At 37.3% G+C, this 19,844-nt stretch overlaps 1 protein-coding gene across 1 annotated transcript in view; it reads left to right on the top strand.

Moving 5' to 3' along the window:
* THSD7B (thrombospondin type 1 domain containing 7B) overlaps positions 1-19,844 on the top strand; it is a 461,283-nt gene that overhangs the window by 429,794 nt on the left and 11,645 nt on the right. Inside the window, exons 20-23 of the mRNA XM_067549515.1 lie at positions 7,668-7,809; positions 9,199-9,314; positions 9,938-10,055; positions 17,648-17,793. Of these exons, the coding sequence (XP_067405616.1) occupies positions 7,668-7,809; positions 9,199-9,314; positions 9,938-10,055; positions 17,648-17,793 (522 nt within the window). The remainder of the gene's footprint in view (positions 1-7,667; positions 7,810-9,198; positions 9,315-9,937; positions 10,056-17,647; positions 17,794-19,844) is intronic.

Here is a 19,844-nt window from a genome sequence, read left to right as displayed (position 1 = left end):
AGTCAGGAGACATTATGGGAAAAATTTACACTACTGCTGATGGCGCTGTACATCTTTCTGTGGATAAATGAGTGCAAGGTTCTGTGATTTGAGAAATGGAGTGGTAGCCAGAAACACTGGATTTCTAAACTCAGCTCTACCACTAACTATGTATGCTTTGAGCAAATCAGTTAGCCTGTGTGGTCCAAATACTGCCCTCAGTTATACATATGCTGTCCTACTGAAATCAATAAAATGACATAGATATAAATGAGGTCAGAAGTTTTGCTCCCATGCTTTGTTTTCGTACCTGTTAAATGAGGAAACTGTACCTTAAAGGGATGTTATGGGGATTTAACTAGTTGATGTTTGTACAGTGCTTTGAAAGTATAAAGCACCATATAAGTGCTAATTATTATTACTAAATACATTTTGTAAGTCTGCTTTTATATACAAATGACTGTGCAGTATACTTCAGGTTTCGTGCTTTATTTTAAAGTTTGCTTGGAAATCAGAGATGAATGAATAACTATTTTAATAAGTACAGTATGAATGAATATATCAGTGCCTTCTAAATAATCACAGAGTGCAGAAAGCCCCATATGAACAATATAGGCTAATACATTTACTTTTTTAAAGGATGGGTCATGTTATTGCAAGTAGCTTATTAAATTATTACAGAACATTTATATCTTCATGAAGATAATTACGAATGGTTCATAACACAGTTAAAACTGGTCAAAATCACTTGCTAGGGCTGCACATACTCTAGTTTAAGAGTTGCACTTCTCTTTGAGTAGTTTGTTAAACATAATGTAGCTAGCTATGTATAGTGTAATCCACAAGCATTTCAATAAATTAAATGCATTGGCTAATGTGTCACAACTTTTGTGCCACATGGTTATGAGAACCATATGAGAACCTAAGCACATAGATAGATAACTTATTTATGAATCATAAATAAGGTTTACATTGTACTATACTAGGCACTGTAAGATGTATTTTAGGAACACTGTAAAACTCATACCCATCTTATAGCTTTACAATTTTATTCCTTGTCTTTTACCATCCTCTTCCATAACAGACTTTTCTTGTATTATATAAATGTCTTCTCTTTGTCAAAACAAAGGTGGATTCTCCATGTTTGATAATACCCTGTACTTCCTTTTGTGTTAGCTTATAGTGGGGGCCAAGAGGTCGCAGTGGACTACAAGAAATACAGTAGTTATATTTACCAAGAATTGCTCTATTGGAATTAAGATGATGTCTTTCACGGTTTCTGAAGTGACTGGGCTTTTGGGAAACACGCTGATCCAGTCTGGTTTTGAAATGGCTTGTTTCTTGCATATTTTTATATTTTGGTAGTTTGTATAAACTAATCTATAGATCTCTGACTCCAGTTCAACACCATACACATCATATAGACACAGGAATTGGAAGGCGCTCACATGAATAAAGTTAAGTTGGTACAGTCAAGTTCTGTGTCTAAAGAAACTTCTTGCAGCTGAGTCTGACATCCTTGTGCAAGTGAAAATGTTACTGACTTCAGAGTAAGATATTAATTTGGGGCCTGAGCCTACTACCTAAATGTTTCACCTACAAATAATTTTGCCCAACTCCCACTGAACTGGGGTACAAATATTATTCATGGGAGATGTAGCTGCATGGTGCAAACAAAAATAGCTGGATGTTCAGGAGGAGACTTTTAAAGGCACATATGGGCGTTAGGCACTCAGCTCCCATAAGTCCTTGAATAACAACATGTCTTATTTCTAGTGTTTTCAGACCCTGAATCTGCAGTCTTTTGGTTGCATCCCTTTTCTTCCTTTCCCACCTTTCAGCTTGTACATCCACCAGCCACATACCGGAAGGTAGTCCACTGCGTGTGAAGAAACCAGTGTTTATCAGTACAAATATAATGCAAATTACAGTGTAGATTCAAGTTACAATTCTTTTCCTCTACAAGAAACATGAGCTCATGCAGAGCATGAAACAACTGGGGCTAGCTTACCAAGAGATAATCACTTGCCTAACTAGTAAAGAGAAGCTTAATCTTTGATCAAAGAAAATAGTAGCTATGACTAGAACAGTAGGAGAGAAAACAAACTCTTTGAAAACGCGTTCAATTTTGACATCTATTTAGTGGAGTAAGTTGGGTCAGAAGTGAAGAAACTCTGTAAGATGCAGTTGAATCTCAGTAATTCTTTTGAATTGAAAAATATAGATTCATACATATTAGCAATGAAAGAGACCTGTCAGGTCTCAGCTTATCCATCCCTTGCTAAAACAGGGTTGTTACCTGGTTATATTTCCTATTGCTTTCTCCAGTCCAGCTGCAGAAGCCTCAAACCATGAGGGCTCTAACATGTTTCACAGAACCGCATTTGATAGCCAAGCTCTCATGATATAATTTCTTCCTTTTCTAATACTGCCCTTCCCCTCATTCTGCACAACCCAGATGCCATGGTCATCATTCACCTTAATCACTGTAACCATCTTCTGCCTGAGCCTCCTCTCTCATCTCCAGTCTTCCTGAAAAGCTGCTGAACTCATCTTCCGGCTCAGCCTCTCCAGCCATGTCGCATCCAATCAACACTGAATTATTTCCTTTGCTTCTGTCTTTTATGAGATCAAACTCAAGCTCCTCTTCTTCACCTTTAAGACCCTACAAAAATCTGTTCTGGCGTACAGCTCCTCCTTCATCTCCTCTCGCCCCATATGTTTCCAGTTGTCTCTCTTTACATTCCCTTCATCTTCTTCACTCTCAGATTTGTAGCCCCCCTCTCTTGCATCAGTGTCGCCTCATTTGTATCTCTAGCCTGCCCCATTCCTTCTTTAAAATCCATTCCTTCCAGGAGTTATTCTGTTTGTTTTCCACAGATAAACCCTCCACACCCTTCTTTCCCAAACTGTATCTTGCCTGACTGTGCATGTTGCCTAGCTTAGCTTGTAAACTCTTTGGGCTGGGGCCAAATGATACATTTCTTAATGGTTTGGTCCATATGTACAAACACTCAGTGCTATGTGAGTCTCCATTCCAAACAGACATGGGGATTAGCTAATGTGCACTGGGCGCCCACGTGCAAAGTCCTACTGGCATCAGTGTGATTGTACTAATAGTGACAGGAGTTTGCACTAGCAGATCCCAATGCAGGACCTAGTGATCTAAATATAATAATAATAATTAATAATAATTAATAATATCACCATTAGGAATTTTTCATTGTATGCAATGCAACCTAAATGTATGTTTACTTCTTACCTAGATGTTACCTGCTGTACCACCCTAACCAATTCCTCTTCCTTCTGAGTGCTTCCTATTTATACCTCTCAATTACTCGCATGCACTTATACCTTTCCTAGTTGATTAATCAGACCGTAAATATTGTATTCTTCTAGGCTGGATTTTCAAAGGCTACTAAAAGAGTTAAGCATCAAAATCTCACTGCAATTCCATAAGATTTGAGTAATTAGGAGCCAAAGGGATCTTTGAAAATACCAGCCTTAATTTTTTTCTTTGCAGGTTATTCCCTCCTGCCTCTTATTTTTTAATAGATAACTTGAAAGAGTAAGGCCAGAAAACCAATTCTAGCGCTAAATTGACTTTTCAATTTAGGTAAAAGGAAATTTAACAAATAATGCTACAGAATATTAGTTACAGTTGGCATAGTTTGCGTTTTTTTCATGTTTCCCATGGACTCAGCCTGATCATTGAACACTTTCCCTTCGAGATCTTTTACTTTTCAGACAGTTGAAGCATTTACTTTGTTGTTTATACTGTTGTTTCCAAACATCATGGCTCATCAGCACAACTGATCAAAACAATGGCTTTCAGAGCTGCAGCAAACTTATTTATTTAGATAGCCATAAATGCAAGATGTATTCTGACCTGTTTGAATCGTGGCTGTTCTGCTACCTGCTGTGGCTAGGAAGATTCAGAGAGAGAAAATAGCCAACTTTCCAGTAAATTTGTGTTCCGGTATGACAGCATATACATTGTGCTGTGCTGAGTTATATTAATTTCCTACAATCATACACAACTGGATGCATATATGACAGGGAAAAATACTATTTTATTAAAATATTGCTGTGAAGAGTACATAAATTCTGCCTGAATGTTACCCTGTTGAAGGAAACAGAAACAGTTATTTCAGAGCAGGCACATATCTGTTTCTTTGAGCACATTTATTGATTTTTTGTAAAGTAAAGTAATGCAGAAGAACACTAACTAGGGGTGTCTATTGAGATACCTTCTTTGATTTTTATTGGCAAAGCATTTAAGTTATCACTCTTCCCTATGAGGACAAACAATCAAATTAATTTCAGGAATGGTAATAAACTATAGGTACACACATATCACACGATAAAATAATTAAGAATAATTATTTATTGTAGATGAGTAGTTGACCATTCCCTGACTAAAAATGGACATTTCAATGAGATTACCATGTAAAATTATTTGACAAAGTAATAAGAACATTACAGTATTCTCTTACACAGAATAAGTGCATTCAGCTGAGCTATCTCTGACTATTTTCCAAAATAGGGACAGATTCTGCTCTCACTTACACTGGTATAAATTGGAAGGAGCCCCACTGATGTAAATGAAGCTGTTTTAGACTTACAGCAGTCTAAGTGAGGTGGGAATTTGTGCTGCTATACAATGACATTACTTTTTAATATTATAATAAGGGAATTATTCATATTGTCTCCCACACTCAAATCAGTATTCACAGGCAGCTGCAAAGCAATAAGACTGAGTTTTTAAACTGATATCTCTATAAAGAGTTTGAAAATTTGAAAACAGAGCTCAGTATGATTTATTGAAGATTGTTACTTGAAATTCCCAAGCACTTATGAAAATAGAAGATTTCTTACATTTTCCTGTCCATCTTGCAGTGTTTTTCTTGGTATCTTTATTTTTCTCCTTTTGAACAATATTTAGAACTAACAATGTATTGTCATAAATTAAGTATACTCATAAACAATTTTTTCAACTGCTTCAACTGTATACATTTAATACAGGGTTTTTTTTTCCAAGTATTTATGGTGGAAGTTAAGGTAGAGAAACTGAAGGTCAGAAGTCTACCCAATATAGGCTCAATTAGTTTCACACAGAATTATTGTCATGTATAGTATCTAAACCAATATTTATATCAGACAATAATAACAGACCAGATGAAATTCGGAGGCCCAAGTTGCCACATTCTGGGGCACTGGGAAAGTCCTTCCATGATGGTCATTGTCTCTTCTGATCTCTTGGTCTGGTCCTTCAGTTTCATCCTTCAGCCTTTCTCATCCACTGTTTCTCCAGTTTGAGCCCTGTTCACTCAGATTTTTGAACATTTTCACATTTCAGATTCTTAATCTATATCCAATCGGCTTTTAGCACATCACCCCTTTATGTAATGTGTATATTATGCATGCAAAACTTGGGTTTACACAATTTCTGCAGTTTTTGTTGTTTTTAATGTAGGTTTTATGTCATGGGTTTTCCCAATAAAAAAGTTCTTGTTGGTACAGGTTTGTGTGTTTTCACCTCAAAACTTCCAGCACAATCTATTACATTTGTTCTGTCAGGAATGACATAATTTTAGGCAGATCAGCTAGGCAAAAGAAGAATTGGCAAAACCACACTTATGCCAGAAAGTCCTTGGCCTAAGTGTTACCTTATTTATATTCATTCACTGTCCGAAATTATAAATCATTAAAATACAAGCACCTGAAAACAAACCCTGACAAAATTTGGGAATATACAAATTGAAGTCTTTGGGCTCCGAGTAATAAAAATCCCTGACAAACCTATGTTTGCAAAAGATCAAGGAATGTTGAAGGATTATAGCATGCTCTGCCCCAGACTCATAGCAAGCTCTGCAACCTACCACCCTACCCCCAACAGACTAAGAGGTAACATATCCTGATTTATAACCCTGAAATATAAAATAAAGGATTGCTAAATGGTAAAGTTAAGAGCTTTGTTGGTTATATATAGTTATATGCTTTTGTAGAGGGAGGGAGTGAGGGATCACTCCCCCTTTTGTCAATGTCCTAGGGGAAACAATGTTGCAAGGCATCATGTCCTCATTTCCAGAGAAAGTGAAGGACCATTTCATGTCCCACCCCATATTGGAGCTGGCAGGCAGAGAGAAAAGGGAGTCTATCCAAAGCTCCTGCAAATGAAATGAGATCATGTGATGGAGAGTGACTGAGCATTTCACTCCAGGGATCAAATGGGGGTGGAACATGAAGATGCCCTTTGCCTTCTCTGGAAATGAGGACATAATGCCTTGCAACATTGTTTCCCCTGGGATGTTGACAAAAGGGGTATTGACACCTCCTCCTACCAACAGCATGACACTTATATACTTTGCCACAGACCATACATCCCCCTCCTGCTTTTGGAGTCAGTGAGGTGAAGAGCAGGATATTTTTATGTTTGGGAGCGTGCTCTCTTAGGCCTCCACATCATGCTTTGGTAAAACAGGAATTTTGTTCTTTGAAAAGGAGATAGAGGAAATGGGAGGGGCCCCACATACAGGCCAAACTGTCTCTTGACTTGATCAGTCTGCAACATAACCAGCATGCATGGCTGCCTACAGCTCCATGGTAACCTCCACATACCTTCAATGCTGAAAGAATTAGGAGAGCAATTTTTCCAAAAACATGGATACTAAATTCAACACGACATTTGGGTGCACCTGACGTGTACATGGAAACTGAAATGTGCAAATGCTAGGACTGGTTTGTATGCGCAGACGGGTATTTGTGCATGTAAATCAGGATTTTTCTCATTTGCATGCACACATAAACATCCACATAACGTAGCACATGCTTTTGAAAATATAGCCCTATATTGTCTACAATGTTAAAAAAACAGTATGTGCAAAAAGTAACATGCAATAAATGAATGCTCGACTATAATTTCTACTGTTGCTTCTAGCAGAAAATATATGCTTTAATCTTCAGAACATTTCTAGCTTGCAACTTGGTAACACTCATCCCATTATTCCTTGATAATGTTTCATACAGTCCTGGTATTAAAGATTCCTACCAGATAGTGCTATCTGTTTCAGTGGGGGTCTTTAAGTTACAAATAATATGACTGGCAGATGGTTAATGATTTTTTTTTGAGAGTCAAGAGAAAGGAGTGCTTAAGCATTAATCATCTTGTGTAAGTGTCACTCAGTGAAGTCTTGTGTCTCAGACACCTCTTCCATCTCCCTCAAACGCGAAGCACATTTTAGCTTAGCTATAACAACAAGGGAAACAAAAATTCTTTTAGTAACTAATTTTTTTCTATATTTATTGTGGCAGAATTCTGCTTGGGGATCTCATGGGGATGAAGCAGAAAACTTCTAAAATTATTTCTTGGCCATCTGCCTTAGCCCATTATTCTGAATGGATGGGGTTGATATTTGGAAAAGTGATGTATATATTTCAATAATCTCATAGAGGAGCACAGCAGATGTCAAGGTTTAGGAGGACTGGATTAAGGATTTGTTAACCATTGAGTCTGCCTTCAAAACAGGTCCATCATAGAAGACATTTAAGATGTCTTAAACAACACAAAGGTGAAATAACATAGAATAAAGTCTGATGCTGGAATAGCAATAGATATATAACAACTACAGGTGATGCAGATCTGTAATATTTACTAATATCTTTTGTACTATCTGATTTTTATCTAGGTATGTGACCCCAATATTATGCAAACACGGACTCGACATGTGTTAAGATCTCCTTTAAATACCAAGACCTGTCCTAAAGATTCACAAATGCAACCTTGTGTTCTCAATCAAAATTGCTTTCAGTATCAGTACAATCTAACAGGTAAGCAGAAATGTAATTCACGAGAAAAATGAAGAGTGTAATCTTTCTCAATACACTCTTTACTACAATGTTAAGTCTGATGTGGTGTGACAATTTAAAGCAGTTCTACTTTTAAAAATAGCTATGTATAAAAACACCTTATTATTTAGCAGATCTGCTCTTTAGTTATGTTTACTTACTGTAATAATTAAAACCCCAATCCTGCAAGAGCTTAACTTTAAGCATGTTAGTAGTTCCATTGAATTCATTAAATCTGTGCATGTTTGGGTAAGGTAAGAATTTATTACTTGTATTATCACTGTAAAATCATCATAACTAAGCAAGAATTAAATGGAGTCTATTCTTTTTTGTGCATTATCAATACTATTGAAGTGAGTCATTTCAGGTGACCCCAAGGGCATACGTTGAAGACAATATAGGTTATAGAGGTGGCACTTGAGAGTAAAATTTGTTCAGAATCTTAATTACAACTGATTATAGCTGTTTGGGAAACAAAATTGCAGACAATGCTTTCCTCTTTTTAGTCAGTTCAGCTAGTGCTGATACATGAGGACAAAACCCAGTTTAACTTTCAGATGCTAGATTAAATTTGTAGGGTTAGCAGTTAGAAAAAGTGACATTTCTACATTTCCAAGTACATTTGAAATGGAAGCCATTGAGAGACAAACATGAAACATCATAATACCCTTTTTCAGAGGGTCACTTTCAGAGCAGAACCACACTTCACATTGTTCGTGATTTTTAATGATGGAAGGGACAGCACATTATTTTTTCTTTCATCTTGATTTTTAAAAAAGGAGTTTCAAAGCTCGCTTTCATTTGACTTCCTTTTTAACATTATAATTTGGGAAGTACACAGTGATAAATTATTTTTAAAAAATTATTTGGGTATAATTGAACTTAATGCAATGTTGGAGACAGCTAGCAAAAATGCAAGAGTTCTTTTTCTAGAATGAAAATATTTGATTAGGCAAAACTCCATTTGATTATGAGCTTTGCTTTGAGACAACACATATTAAAATAGAGTAGCACTTCAGAAACTTTTACAGCTACTTTATTAAATTGAAATTTTACTTCAGACAAATAACACGGGCTTCTAAATGTGCTAGCTGTTTTCAAACAATATACTGTATCAGCATTTAACAGTTTTCCACATACTCTGATGTATTGCTTTTTTTAAGAGACATCGGAGATATGACTGTGAATTTCCCATCAACTTGCTTATTTTCTTTAAGAATAACTTCATCTCCTTTGTTCTTAGTGTGATACGAGCTCACATTCTAAAGTCCCACAGTTGAATGAAGATAACTAACTCACTTTGTAATTGAAAATAAAAATGAAGTACAATGATGGTTTGCTGTGCTAAATGCAATTATATTGTATCTTTAGACTGGAGTACGTGTCAGCTAAGTGAAAATGCAACCTGTGGACAAGGGATTCGGAGCCGCCTTTTGAGCTGTATGCGTAGTGATGGAAAATCAGTGAATATGAACTACTGTGAGCAGGTGAAACTTATACATTCAGTAGAGAAATGGCTTAAGTCTAACATACACCTTTGTTGTTTTAGAAATTACAGTACTCTGACATTGCACACTAAGCCGCTACCTGGAGCTCTACTGTTACCATTTGCACGTCATAGATAAATTGCTATGATCAATATTGGATTTAGCCAGGGTCAGAAGTTTTCAGGAACCACAATATAAGAAGAGTACCACAATAATGTGCACTGATTGGTCATCTGGCTTCGTCTTTCTACTCCAAAGGAGGACTTCAGTGATGGAGTAATGTCTGTATGCGTATAGGACTCAGTCCTACAGACCCTATATTACACAAGTAGTCCCAATGAAGTCAATGAGTAAGGGATTATGTCCTATTGAAGTCATGTGAATAAGGATTTGCAGAATGGGGCCCAGAGTTTGCAAGGTCTGGGGGGTCTTTGAGATGTAAAATGCCATAAAAATGTAAGCTATTATTATTGCTGAAAAACTCCCTGTAAATGGTGACATTAGGTATATCACTTTAGTTGCTATGAATTTTCAGTTTTCTAATTTTATGACCAGCAATGGCAAAATGACAATTTAGGTTTTTTTTTTTTTTAATTTTATTTATTTATTATATTTGTATATAGTTAAACTTGGACAAACCTGAACAATTGAGCATTCATTGCCTTGTGGAATGTGCTGTGAACTGTCAGCTTTCCAAATGGTCAGCCTGGTCAGAATGTTCACATACCTGCGGCATTGGAGGTAAGTCTATTTCTGAGGCTACTGTCGCATTTTGTCTGCATACCTTGGAATGGCAACACACAGTAAAGACATAAATACATCCCCAATCCTGCAAATGTTTATGCAAATCCTATAGAACATGTAAAGATGTAATACAGATAATAATAATTATTCTTATTTTAATAATAAAGCGCAACACATTTCTATGCACATTTTAAAAGCATGACAATTATTTAAATGTCTAGTAAATCATTAGAAAATGATCTGCTGACTTCTTTTAGGTTTCTTAATAGCTGTAAGAGATACATTGTTACATTTGGTAAAAATTCATCAGTCTGTTTTTGAATTACCCACCCTTGAAAAATGCAATTTAGAAAAAAGACTTGTGTACAAATGACTATTTTACTAATTCATTCCAAAATCTGAAAATTCAGTCAGAGGAGAAAATAAACCTTGCTTTTGTGTAGAGTTTTTGTAGGATTAATGTTTTGCAAAAGGGAAGCTGATGAGAGGTTTTAGGATCTCTTTTAAATTTAGTACTTCTCTTGTACTTTTTTGTGTATTTCAGGATTAAAAATTTAAGCACAGCTAAACTTACGATGATTGAAATAATTATTTATCATCTTAAGAATAATTTTTAAAAAAACCTTACATAATACATTCTTAGGCCCCTATCTGGTAACTTGCTCTCTGAGCACAGGTCCCTTTACCTGTGTAAAGCCCCAATGACTTCAGGTGCAGGTGTCCTGCCACATGGAGATGTGAATTGAAGAGAGGTACTGTAGGTTTTATTTAAAATAGACCTGTGACATCGTTTTCCAAGCTTCTGGTGTGCATTAGTTTCTAACTGTCATCAAAGATTTCAAGGTCCATAGTGTTTGTCTGAATTAAATTTATTGGAGGGCAAAGAAAAAACAGATAGCTCCTGCAGAGGGATTTTTAGATGAATTTCAGAGATCCAAAGCATGTAACAGGAATTCTCAAAGAGATTAATATTTGGATTGTGTTCTTTGTCTATTGAGTTTTCATCGGTTCAGTAAAATAGTACTCCCTTAATTTAACATAAATGAATAATTCATAAATATTATTTAACAGCCAACATGCTAAGAATATTATTAATTCCAAGCAGTAATTTTTTCTTTGAAAACTTTTTTGAGACTTTAAATTCTCATATTATTAGATCAACTAAAATAAGTAATATCTATTTTAGGACTCAATCCCACATTACAATAAACAGAGCTACTCCTGCACATCCTCAAAAGCAGGTCATTTTCTCATTGCTTCTAGTAAGCAAGCAGGCTACCCAATGAAGCAGCAATTACTCCAGATGCTGTACAATAGCAAAAGGCTTTTTCATCTCATATACAAACTCTATATATTGCAAGTCCTGCAAAAGGAATATGATGTTAGTAGAGTATGTTGAGGCTCAAGTGAAGGTACTCTGCATGCCAAGCTCCCAAGCTGATAGTTTCTCAGCCATTTGAGAGCCATTGAGCAGTTACTTGACCTCCTGATCAGGAATTCTGCAGGGTTCTGAAGTCAGTGTCCCATTGAAGCCAACTGAAAATGACGGTGCCCTGAACCTTGCATGACTGGGCTTTTAGTTACTTCTGCTGGGTTGTGACTAGATGGATACTTGAATAATAAGAGTATAGCTGTAGGAATGTACTACCGACCACCTGATCAGGATGGTAACAGTCATTATGAAATGCTCAAGGATATTTGAGAGGCTGCAAAAACAGAAAACCCAATAATAATGGGGAATTTCAATATCCCCATACTGATTGAGTATATATGTTATCTCAAGTTAGGATGCAGTGATAAAATTTCTCAACCATTAATGACTGCTTGTTGGAGCAGCTAATCCTGGAACCCACAAGGGGAGAGACAAATCTTGATTTAGTCCTAAGTGGGCACAAGATCTGGTCCAAGAGGTGAATATAGCTGAACCTCTCAGTAATGGTGACCATAAAATAATTATATTTAAAATCTTTGTGGGGAAGGGAACACCAAAGAAAACCATAACAGTGGTATTTAACTTCAAAAAGGGGAACTACACAAAAATGAAGAAGCTAGTTAAATGGAATTTAAAAGGAACAGTCAAAAAGTGAGATACCTGTAAGCTGCATGGAGACTATTTAAAACATCATAATAAAGGCTCAAACTAAATGCATACCGCAAATAATAATTTTTAAAAGGACCAAAAAATGCCACCATGTCTAAACAGCAGAGACTGAGCCATAAATTAGACTTAAAACAGCAAAGGATAACAATAAGCAAAGGAAACTATTGGTACCTTTGTCCTGAGTCTCATTTGCCAAATAAGTTGCACATGCCTCAAAAATTATCAATGGCAGATAAGCTGCATATACTGCTGCTACAACTGCTCTCTCACTCTTATTTAGTATTTGAGAGTCAAAACAAGAATCTGTTTCTCAACTTTTCTTTTTCGTGAAGAGCCTGCTCAGAAAACATAAGTTACTGTAAAAGGGAATAACAGAAATACTGTTGATGAGATCAAAGTTTACTGTTGATGCATTTGTGGTTTAATATCCCTTAACTCAGCAACATCGCTAACATTTTTATTCTGTCCATCTCTTACAGTAAAAAACATCAAAGCAGAATAATTTAATGGACTGTAGGAGTGCCCTATTGTTTCTATTCAGGTTTGATGTTATGGAACAATACACAGCAGCTCCAAGTCCTATTTTTAATGTATGGGACATGTATGTCGCTTCCAGTGTGGCTGTGGTGTATAACAAAAGGAGAATGTATGGATTTTTATAACTGATGATCAATAGAGTGTATCTCTCTTTCCTGCCTTGGCCAAGCCTAGAGAGGCATGTAAATAAATTATATTTACCTGTCACAGCTATAGTTTTCAGCAGTTTCTGTTATGGATGCTGTTTAGTGCTTTAGGTGGACTTTGTTTTATATGCTGAAAGTCCTCATGCTTACTGCAGTACTGTTTTACAAGGATCTATAATACTATAGCTAATGGATAGTGGTCTAAGGCCCTGACCCAAAACCTGCTGAGGGTATTGGAAAGACTTTTAATGAGGGGAAACTCCAGCAATTACAATTCTCTTTAGTAAGAAAATGAATTTGTGATCAATTCTTTTTGGTTTTGCCTCCAATCTTTCATAAGTTTGTAAAAGGACTGCTTTCTCACCTGGTCAGAAAACTAACCAAGGCCTGGCCTGATAGACCTGGGCTGAAAAAGGATACATTAAAAACAACCTTCTCTGAGAGGGGGACCTAGCCATTTGTTTAAACAAAGCTATTTAAACTGCAGTGCATGCTGAGACATTGGTAGTGCAACTGCTTTCTAGCTGGAGCAAAGGCTCCATGGATTTATTCTCCTCCTTCTCTTCTATGTTGCCTATCTTGTGGAGTCAGGTCTCCACAGTCCTATTTCAGCCACATATTAAGTGACGTGATGCCATTCTCTCACTGCTTTGCTCTGCTCTACTTGCTTGATAGGGAACATAAAAGTCTGCAACAACTCAAGGCCTCAATTAACAGAAATAAACTTTTCTGGCAAGGTTGTCTGCAATTGACTTTGACAGATATTTTAGGCATCTTGGTTTCCACCAATGTCACCTTTCACGCTGAGGGGATGGAAGGCAAAGAAAGGGAGGAGGCTCTTTCGTTGTAAAAGTGCTCTCCTGTGGTGAAAACATAGTCATTGTTCCAAAAGAAAATTCGCAGTAACAAGCAACAATAAACCCAGAAATCTTCTCTCGCAGAACTTCTGACAGGTTTGGGGGAAGTAAAGAGGTATTTCATGCTTTCGGTTGCCAGAATTCTTTTTCTCTGCATTTTCAGATCACTTAATAGTGCATAGCAGATGAAAGAAAAATACAGTTTGTTCAGTGAGAGATACAAGAACCAATAGAGATTTTACACAGATACTTCCAGTCCAGAGATTGTACAAGGAGAAAGTTCATTTCAAACCTCTGAAGATAACAGTCTCTAACAATGAGATATCTACAAAGTAAATAACATTTTTTAGTGTTTCTTTGACCTCAGTTCCTATTGACCACCTGACTAGTGTACGTAGACAGAGAAGGAGAGAATTAGAGCTTTAAGGAATCCACTTCAGTGCAAAGTCCCAGGAGAAAATGCCCTTTCAGCACTGAGCTGCTTCTCATATTTTGTAATGATTTATTTACAGCATTGTGAGAAAGGAGATAGCAAAGATGAGTCAAGCTCAGGTGGATCCTGTGAATTTGTAGTGTATTGGTGATAAAATAGCTTGTGTAAGCAGCAATCAGGAAAATATTTCATGTCATGCGACTACTAGGCTCTCTGACAGATTTGTTTTTAAAAATGAACGTTTTCAATTCCAAGTCAGTTTTAATTTCACTAAAAAATATGCCAATCTGAGCACAGATAAAAGTAAATTACTTCATTGATGTCAGTAGCTTTACAAGTAATTTTTCAAGGATGTAAACATTTTTAATCAATTAAAATTGTTTTAATCTAAAAGATCTCTTTGTCATTAGACATCTGAATTTATGGTCAGTTCCAAGAGAATTGGTGGCAATCCTCTTTCCTGATACTTTCAAAACTAGAGAGGACAGAGGAAATGTACTGGTGGGAATAATCCTGCAGTGTCATGTAGAGAGACTTGGTCAGTGGTTCTGAGCCATTTTCCACCCAGGATCCCAAAACCACCTGCATTTCCTTTCTGCGACCCACTGAAACTCTGAGTTGCTTTTTAATCACAAGCAGAGCTGGCACTAGCCAAAAGAAGACTAAGCAATTGCTTAGGGCTCTGAGCAGCTCAAGGGGCCCTCCCATTAATTATTAGTATGTGTTGTGTGTGGTGGTCCTCCACAAATATTCCTGTGAGAGCCCCCAATGGACTAGCATCAGCACTGGCACAAGGACTTGTGAGGTTGGGTCACTGTCCTAAATCTGATTCTGTGATAACGGAATATGCTCTGGTGCTGGGGAAAGCTTTTTTCAGAAATTCTCTTACAAAGCCCTAGTTCCAGAGGATAACAACTCAGGCAAAAATAGCCTTAAAATGGGTTTAAAAATGGCATACAAGGGCTCAGACCAGGAGAATGGCAGTGTGAATATATAGACAATCATTTTGCAAAGTGGTCCATTGGCAGTTCTTAAAGATGTTTGCTTTTCGCTAGCAAAATCAGCTTTTTGGAAATCAGACATGGATTAGTAACGGTTGACTTCTTTTTATATCTTTAAGCATGGCAGTAAGACAAACAGTTACAAATTGGCTGCTCTGTATACATAATAGCTACAACAAGGAGCTGCATTTCCCAGCTTCCACAGATTCCAGGAGCATTTGCTTCATGCGTTTGGGCTGGCCCCTCTCTGCTTAAAATCACATCTACAGAACTACAATCCTAATGGGAGTTTCTTACCATAAGTGTTTCCTTCACTTGCAGTGTTAGTAACTGGATATGTCTTGCTTATGTCCATTTCAGGTGTTCATAATCCATCACTTAGTGAGACCCTTTTATACTGTTTCTCAGATTCAGTTCCATTCAAAGCTAAGGCAGAAATTCTGTCCATAACATGATTTTAAACGTCATTTGGTTGCACTGCATGCAGCTTTTTTCTTCTCTTTAATTGTAACCAGGGTTCTAGCTGGAACATTTTGAGAGAGAACATTTTTCTGAGGTCTTTCACTTTGTATGGAAAGGAATTAAATAAGAAATGGAGTTGCTGTTAATTTAATGAATGATATTCAGTTCTATTATTTCTGAAGTGGTAACCTAATTTTTCTTTTTCATTCAGTGGGTTAGGGAGTTTTCACTGAAAATAAATAGGATTTTAATCGACATTGTAAAACTGGTTATGGACAGTAATGGCTATTAGAGTGCTTGCAGTTTTCCAGCAAGACACATGTAATTTGGTCATAAAAATGCAATGGAAACATATTTGAATGTTTAATGTTAAAATGATGCTGCTATAAAAATGATGTATCTTGTAATATTTAATAATACATCAGGATGTAGTCAATTATGTCATTAAATGTTTTACACGCACAGGGAATATATTTGGAAAACATATGAAATTTATGTTTTAAAATAATATGATTGACTTAATCACAGCACTGAATATTTATTAAACGTGTCCATGGTCAACTTGATAAGCAAATATTTTGCCAAAACAGGTATACAAAAAAACGTATTGGCGGAAAATAAACATTCATTACATAATCTACCTTATTTTTATTGATTAACTCTATATTGAGGCACATCATAGCAGCACTGTGTGTTAATTTGTCAGCAGTTTCATTAAGCCTTCATAGAAAGATGGGACTCTCAGATGGCTTTAATTAAAGAAAAATCAAAATATCTTCATCTACAATTTTATAAGCAGTTGTTAAGTCACAGAGAGTAGACAATGGGTTTCTGTCCATAAAATATATCTGTATCAAACAACATTGAAAAACAAACAGAAGGGAATATCCCATAGCTATACCAGAACTTACATGATCAAGAATTAAACTTTGTATTAAAATACAACTAGAGGCCTCAGCACTGCATGAGCATCTGCTACGGTGGATCCCTGCACCTGTACAGAGTCCCGTTGATTTCAGGAAACTAGCAGATCCTGATGCATGATCAGGACCTTAAGCTAGGCTGACGCTTCAGCTTCATTGGCCTTCACAGGCAGGGAAGAAAGAAGGACTCTAGGAAAGGAAGAATGTGGAAAAGTGGACATGACTGGATTATAGAAGGAGAAAAGAGGAGAGGGAGAGATAGAGGTGCTGGGTAAGAAGAGACTGGGGAGGAGAGAAATCACACTGGAGGATAATAGAGGTTTGGGGAGAAGAGTGTGAGGAAGAGAAAAGGAAAGAGTTGCACTGAAAGAGAAGGAGGGAAAGAACATTGGGGCAGAGAAGGTGGGGGGAGCAAGAGAAGGAATAGTAATTGCCAAGCTACTCTGTCATCCGACTGACAGCTGCAAAGAAATCACAGACTGATCTCTTGTAACAAGAGTACCTAGCGCTCATACAGCGCATTGCATCATAATGCTTTACAAAGGAGGTCAGCATCATTAGCCTCATTTTACATATGGGGAAAGTGAGACATAGAGACTTGCACAAAGTCACCCAGCAGGCCAATGGCAGAGCCAGGAATAGAACCCAGGTTTTCTGGGTCTCGGTTCAGTGTTCTATCCACCAGGCAACACTGCCTCACGCTCAACCCACTATTGCACTGGCATGTGGTGATACTGTATTTTGGTGCCGTGTTCTCACCCATAGATGCAATATTATCGTATAGTGAGTTCATTCCCTATCTTTCCTACCATTCCCATACTGCTGAGAAAAGGATCTCTTATAGGGTAGTGACCTGGTAGCCTGGCAGAATGAGTGGAACAGCAATCAAACACAAGTACCCTGCAAGAGTCACGTGAAAGGAGCTACATGTGACTTGAGCACCAGGGTTTGTTAAGCTCTCCCCTTTTTATTGTGTTACTCAAAGTATCTTGCTATGAGGCATTGTAGTCTGCTTCATTACTTGCCACTCACTAGAACATTACTATAATATTGGAAACCTTTCCGTTTACAGTAAAGTCTCTGTTTCTGGTACAAATACTATGAACCAGTATCTTCTCTATTTGTTTAGGCCAGATGATACGTACTCGCTCCATAATTATGCAGGCACAAGGAGAAGGAAGGCTATGCCCTACACAGCTCACCCAGGACAGAAACTGTCCTGTAAAGCCATGCTACAGTTGGATTCTTGGGGAATGGTCACCATGCAAAGTAGAGGTATGTCTTCTTGTAATGCTTATGAAGCGCTTCTCAGGTGATTCTCATTGAAACGCATTTCATCAACAACAAATGGCACAATTATGTGACAGAATTAATTTATACAGCTCTTCAGAGATATATAGCATTTTTCATGTTAAGACCATGCTAAAATCCACTTTAAAACAAACTGAAATCATTATGAGACAAAGTACTGCAATTTATCCAGCCATTAGATTCATAGATTCCAAGGCCTTGACGGGACCATTGGGTGATCATCTAGTCTGATCTGCTATATAACAGAGATCATAGAATTTCCCCCAGAATAACTCCTTGAACATATATTTTAGATAAACATCCAGTCTTGTTCTAAAAATTGCCAGTGATGAAGAATCCACGATGACCCTTGGTAAATTGTTCCAATGATTCATTACCCTTCCTGTTACAGATGTGTGCTTTATTTCCAGTCTGAATTTATCTAGCTTCATCTTCCCGCCATTGGACCATGTTATACCTTTCTCTGCTAGATTGAAGAGCCCATTATCAAATATGTGTTCCCCAGGCAGCTACTTATAAGCTTTAATGAAGTCGCACCATTAGAAACTCATCGTAACAGTACAGACTGTAGTAGTGTACACACATCAGTACTGAAGTGAGTTCCACCAACTGCTACTGAAGTGTAGCTATAGCAAACCGTTATTTAATTACTTACAGTAATGCTACCAAGAAAATTTATATAGCACATTTTAGAAGTGTTTTATTTAGGAAGTAGCAATAACACTGTAGAGTAGGTCCCTAGACATCTAAAATGTCTTAAACACTACATTTTAAAGTTATTATGTGGAGTGTTGATTACTATGTTCTCCTTAGCGCAGTTATCAAAATGGCCTGAAAATGTAAAAGACTGCTTAAATTACAATGCATCTCACACATTCCCCTTTGCTTTGTCAGCATTGGCAGTCTGTTTTCTCGCTATCTTCATCTTGCATTGTGTTGTATTGATTTCTCTTCTCTTTTTTCCCCTCTCCTTAGTAATCTGTTTGATCATGCGTCACATGTTAAAGCATATTAGTTAGTCATGAACTCAAGTTAACTTAAATTGATGTGAATTTTCTACACTGAAGTTACTTCCACAGGGTGAATTTTGCTTCACTTCCATTAACCCATACTAACTGACCTGCTGCTTTTACACACTATAGGGCAAAGAAAATTGGGGCCACTAGATGTGTGTGTAAGTACAGATCCCATGGCCTCTCTTCTGATCCACCCTTTTCATGAGGTAGCAGGCTTTGTGCCATCTTCTGCTCCCACACTTCTCCCAGAGGGGGCCGAGAGGATGCAGCAAGTGTGCCTGTGATGGCTGATGCATCTGGCATAATCTACAGCAGCCCTTAGCCCGTTGTAACTTTTAACTGGAACTGTTTTGACCTCTGGCAAGCCCACAATCAGGAAAGCAGAAAGATGACTTAGGGCCACCCTTTCCTCCTATATTTTTCAGTTCTGCTAAATGCAGACCAGGATGCAACTGAGAATGTGACCCATGCATGCAAATATAATATTTAGGTAGCCCTAACGCCTTGGGCTCTAATCTTGTCCAGGTAAGCAGGCTTAGTTCTGATGAGTACTAGATGGGAGGCCTTCAGCAGTAGGAAATAGTGTTGATGATAAGGGAATGGACACTTCTCTCTGAGTTAATACTGAATCTACACCCTGACATATTGCTAAGATTATTAAATCAACGGCACCTTCTGCAGAGCAAAAGTGTGTTAAATCTGGAGCCTGGCCAAATTTCAGCTTAGATAAAGTAATTACATCCTGTCTACCCCAAATTTCACCCTGCACTTTCAGTTGGATACAGTATTCTTCTTTCCTTCCTAAACTCTTGTGTTGTGTTTCTGTGTTCTATTAAACGGCTGTCAGAGGTGGCTGCACTTCAGTGGGAGGAAAGGAGGAGTTGTTTCTTTATAGTGTTCTTAAGCAAAGCTCTTAAGGATGAAGCGTGCTATATAAATGTCAGGTGATTTTTTTCAGGAGTGAATCCTAAGCTCACCTTCCAAAAGTGTCAAAAATCC

The sequence above is a fragment of the Emydura macquarii genome, unplaced genomic scaffold (genome assembly GCF_026122565.2).
Source record: "Emydura macquarii macquarii isolate MOO-44397 ecotype Brisbane River unplaced genomic scaffold, CSIRO-AGI_Emac_v2 contig_1253, whole genome shotgun sequence".
Lineage (NCBI taxonomy): Eukaryota > Metazoa > Chordata > Testudines > Chelidae > Emydura > Emydura macquarii.
The sequence above is the reverse complement of the archived record's forward strand: the minus strand, read 5'-3'. Positions and strand labels throughout refer to the sequence as shown.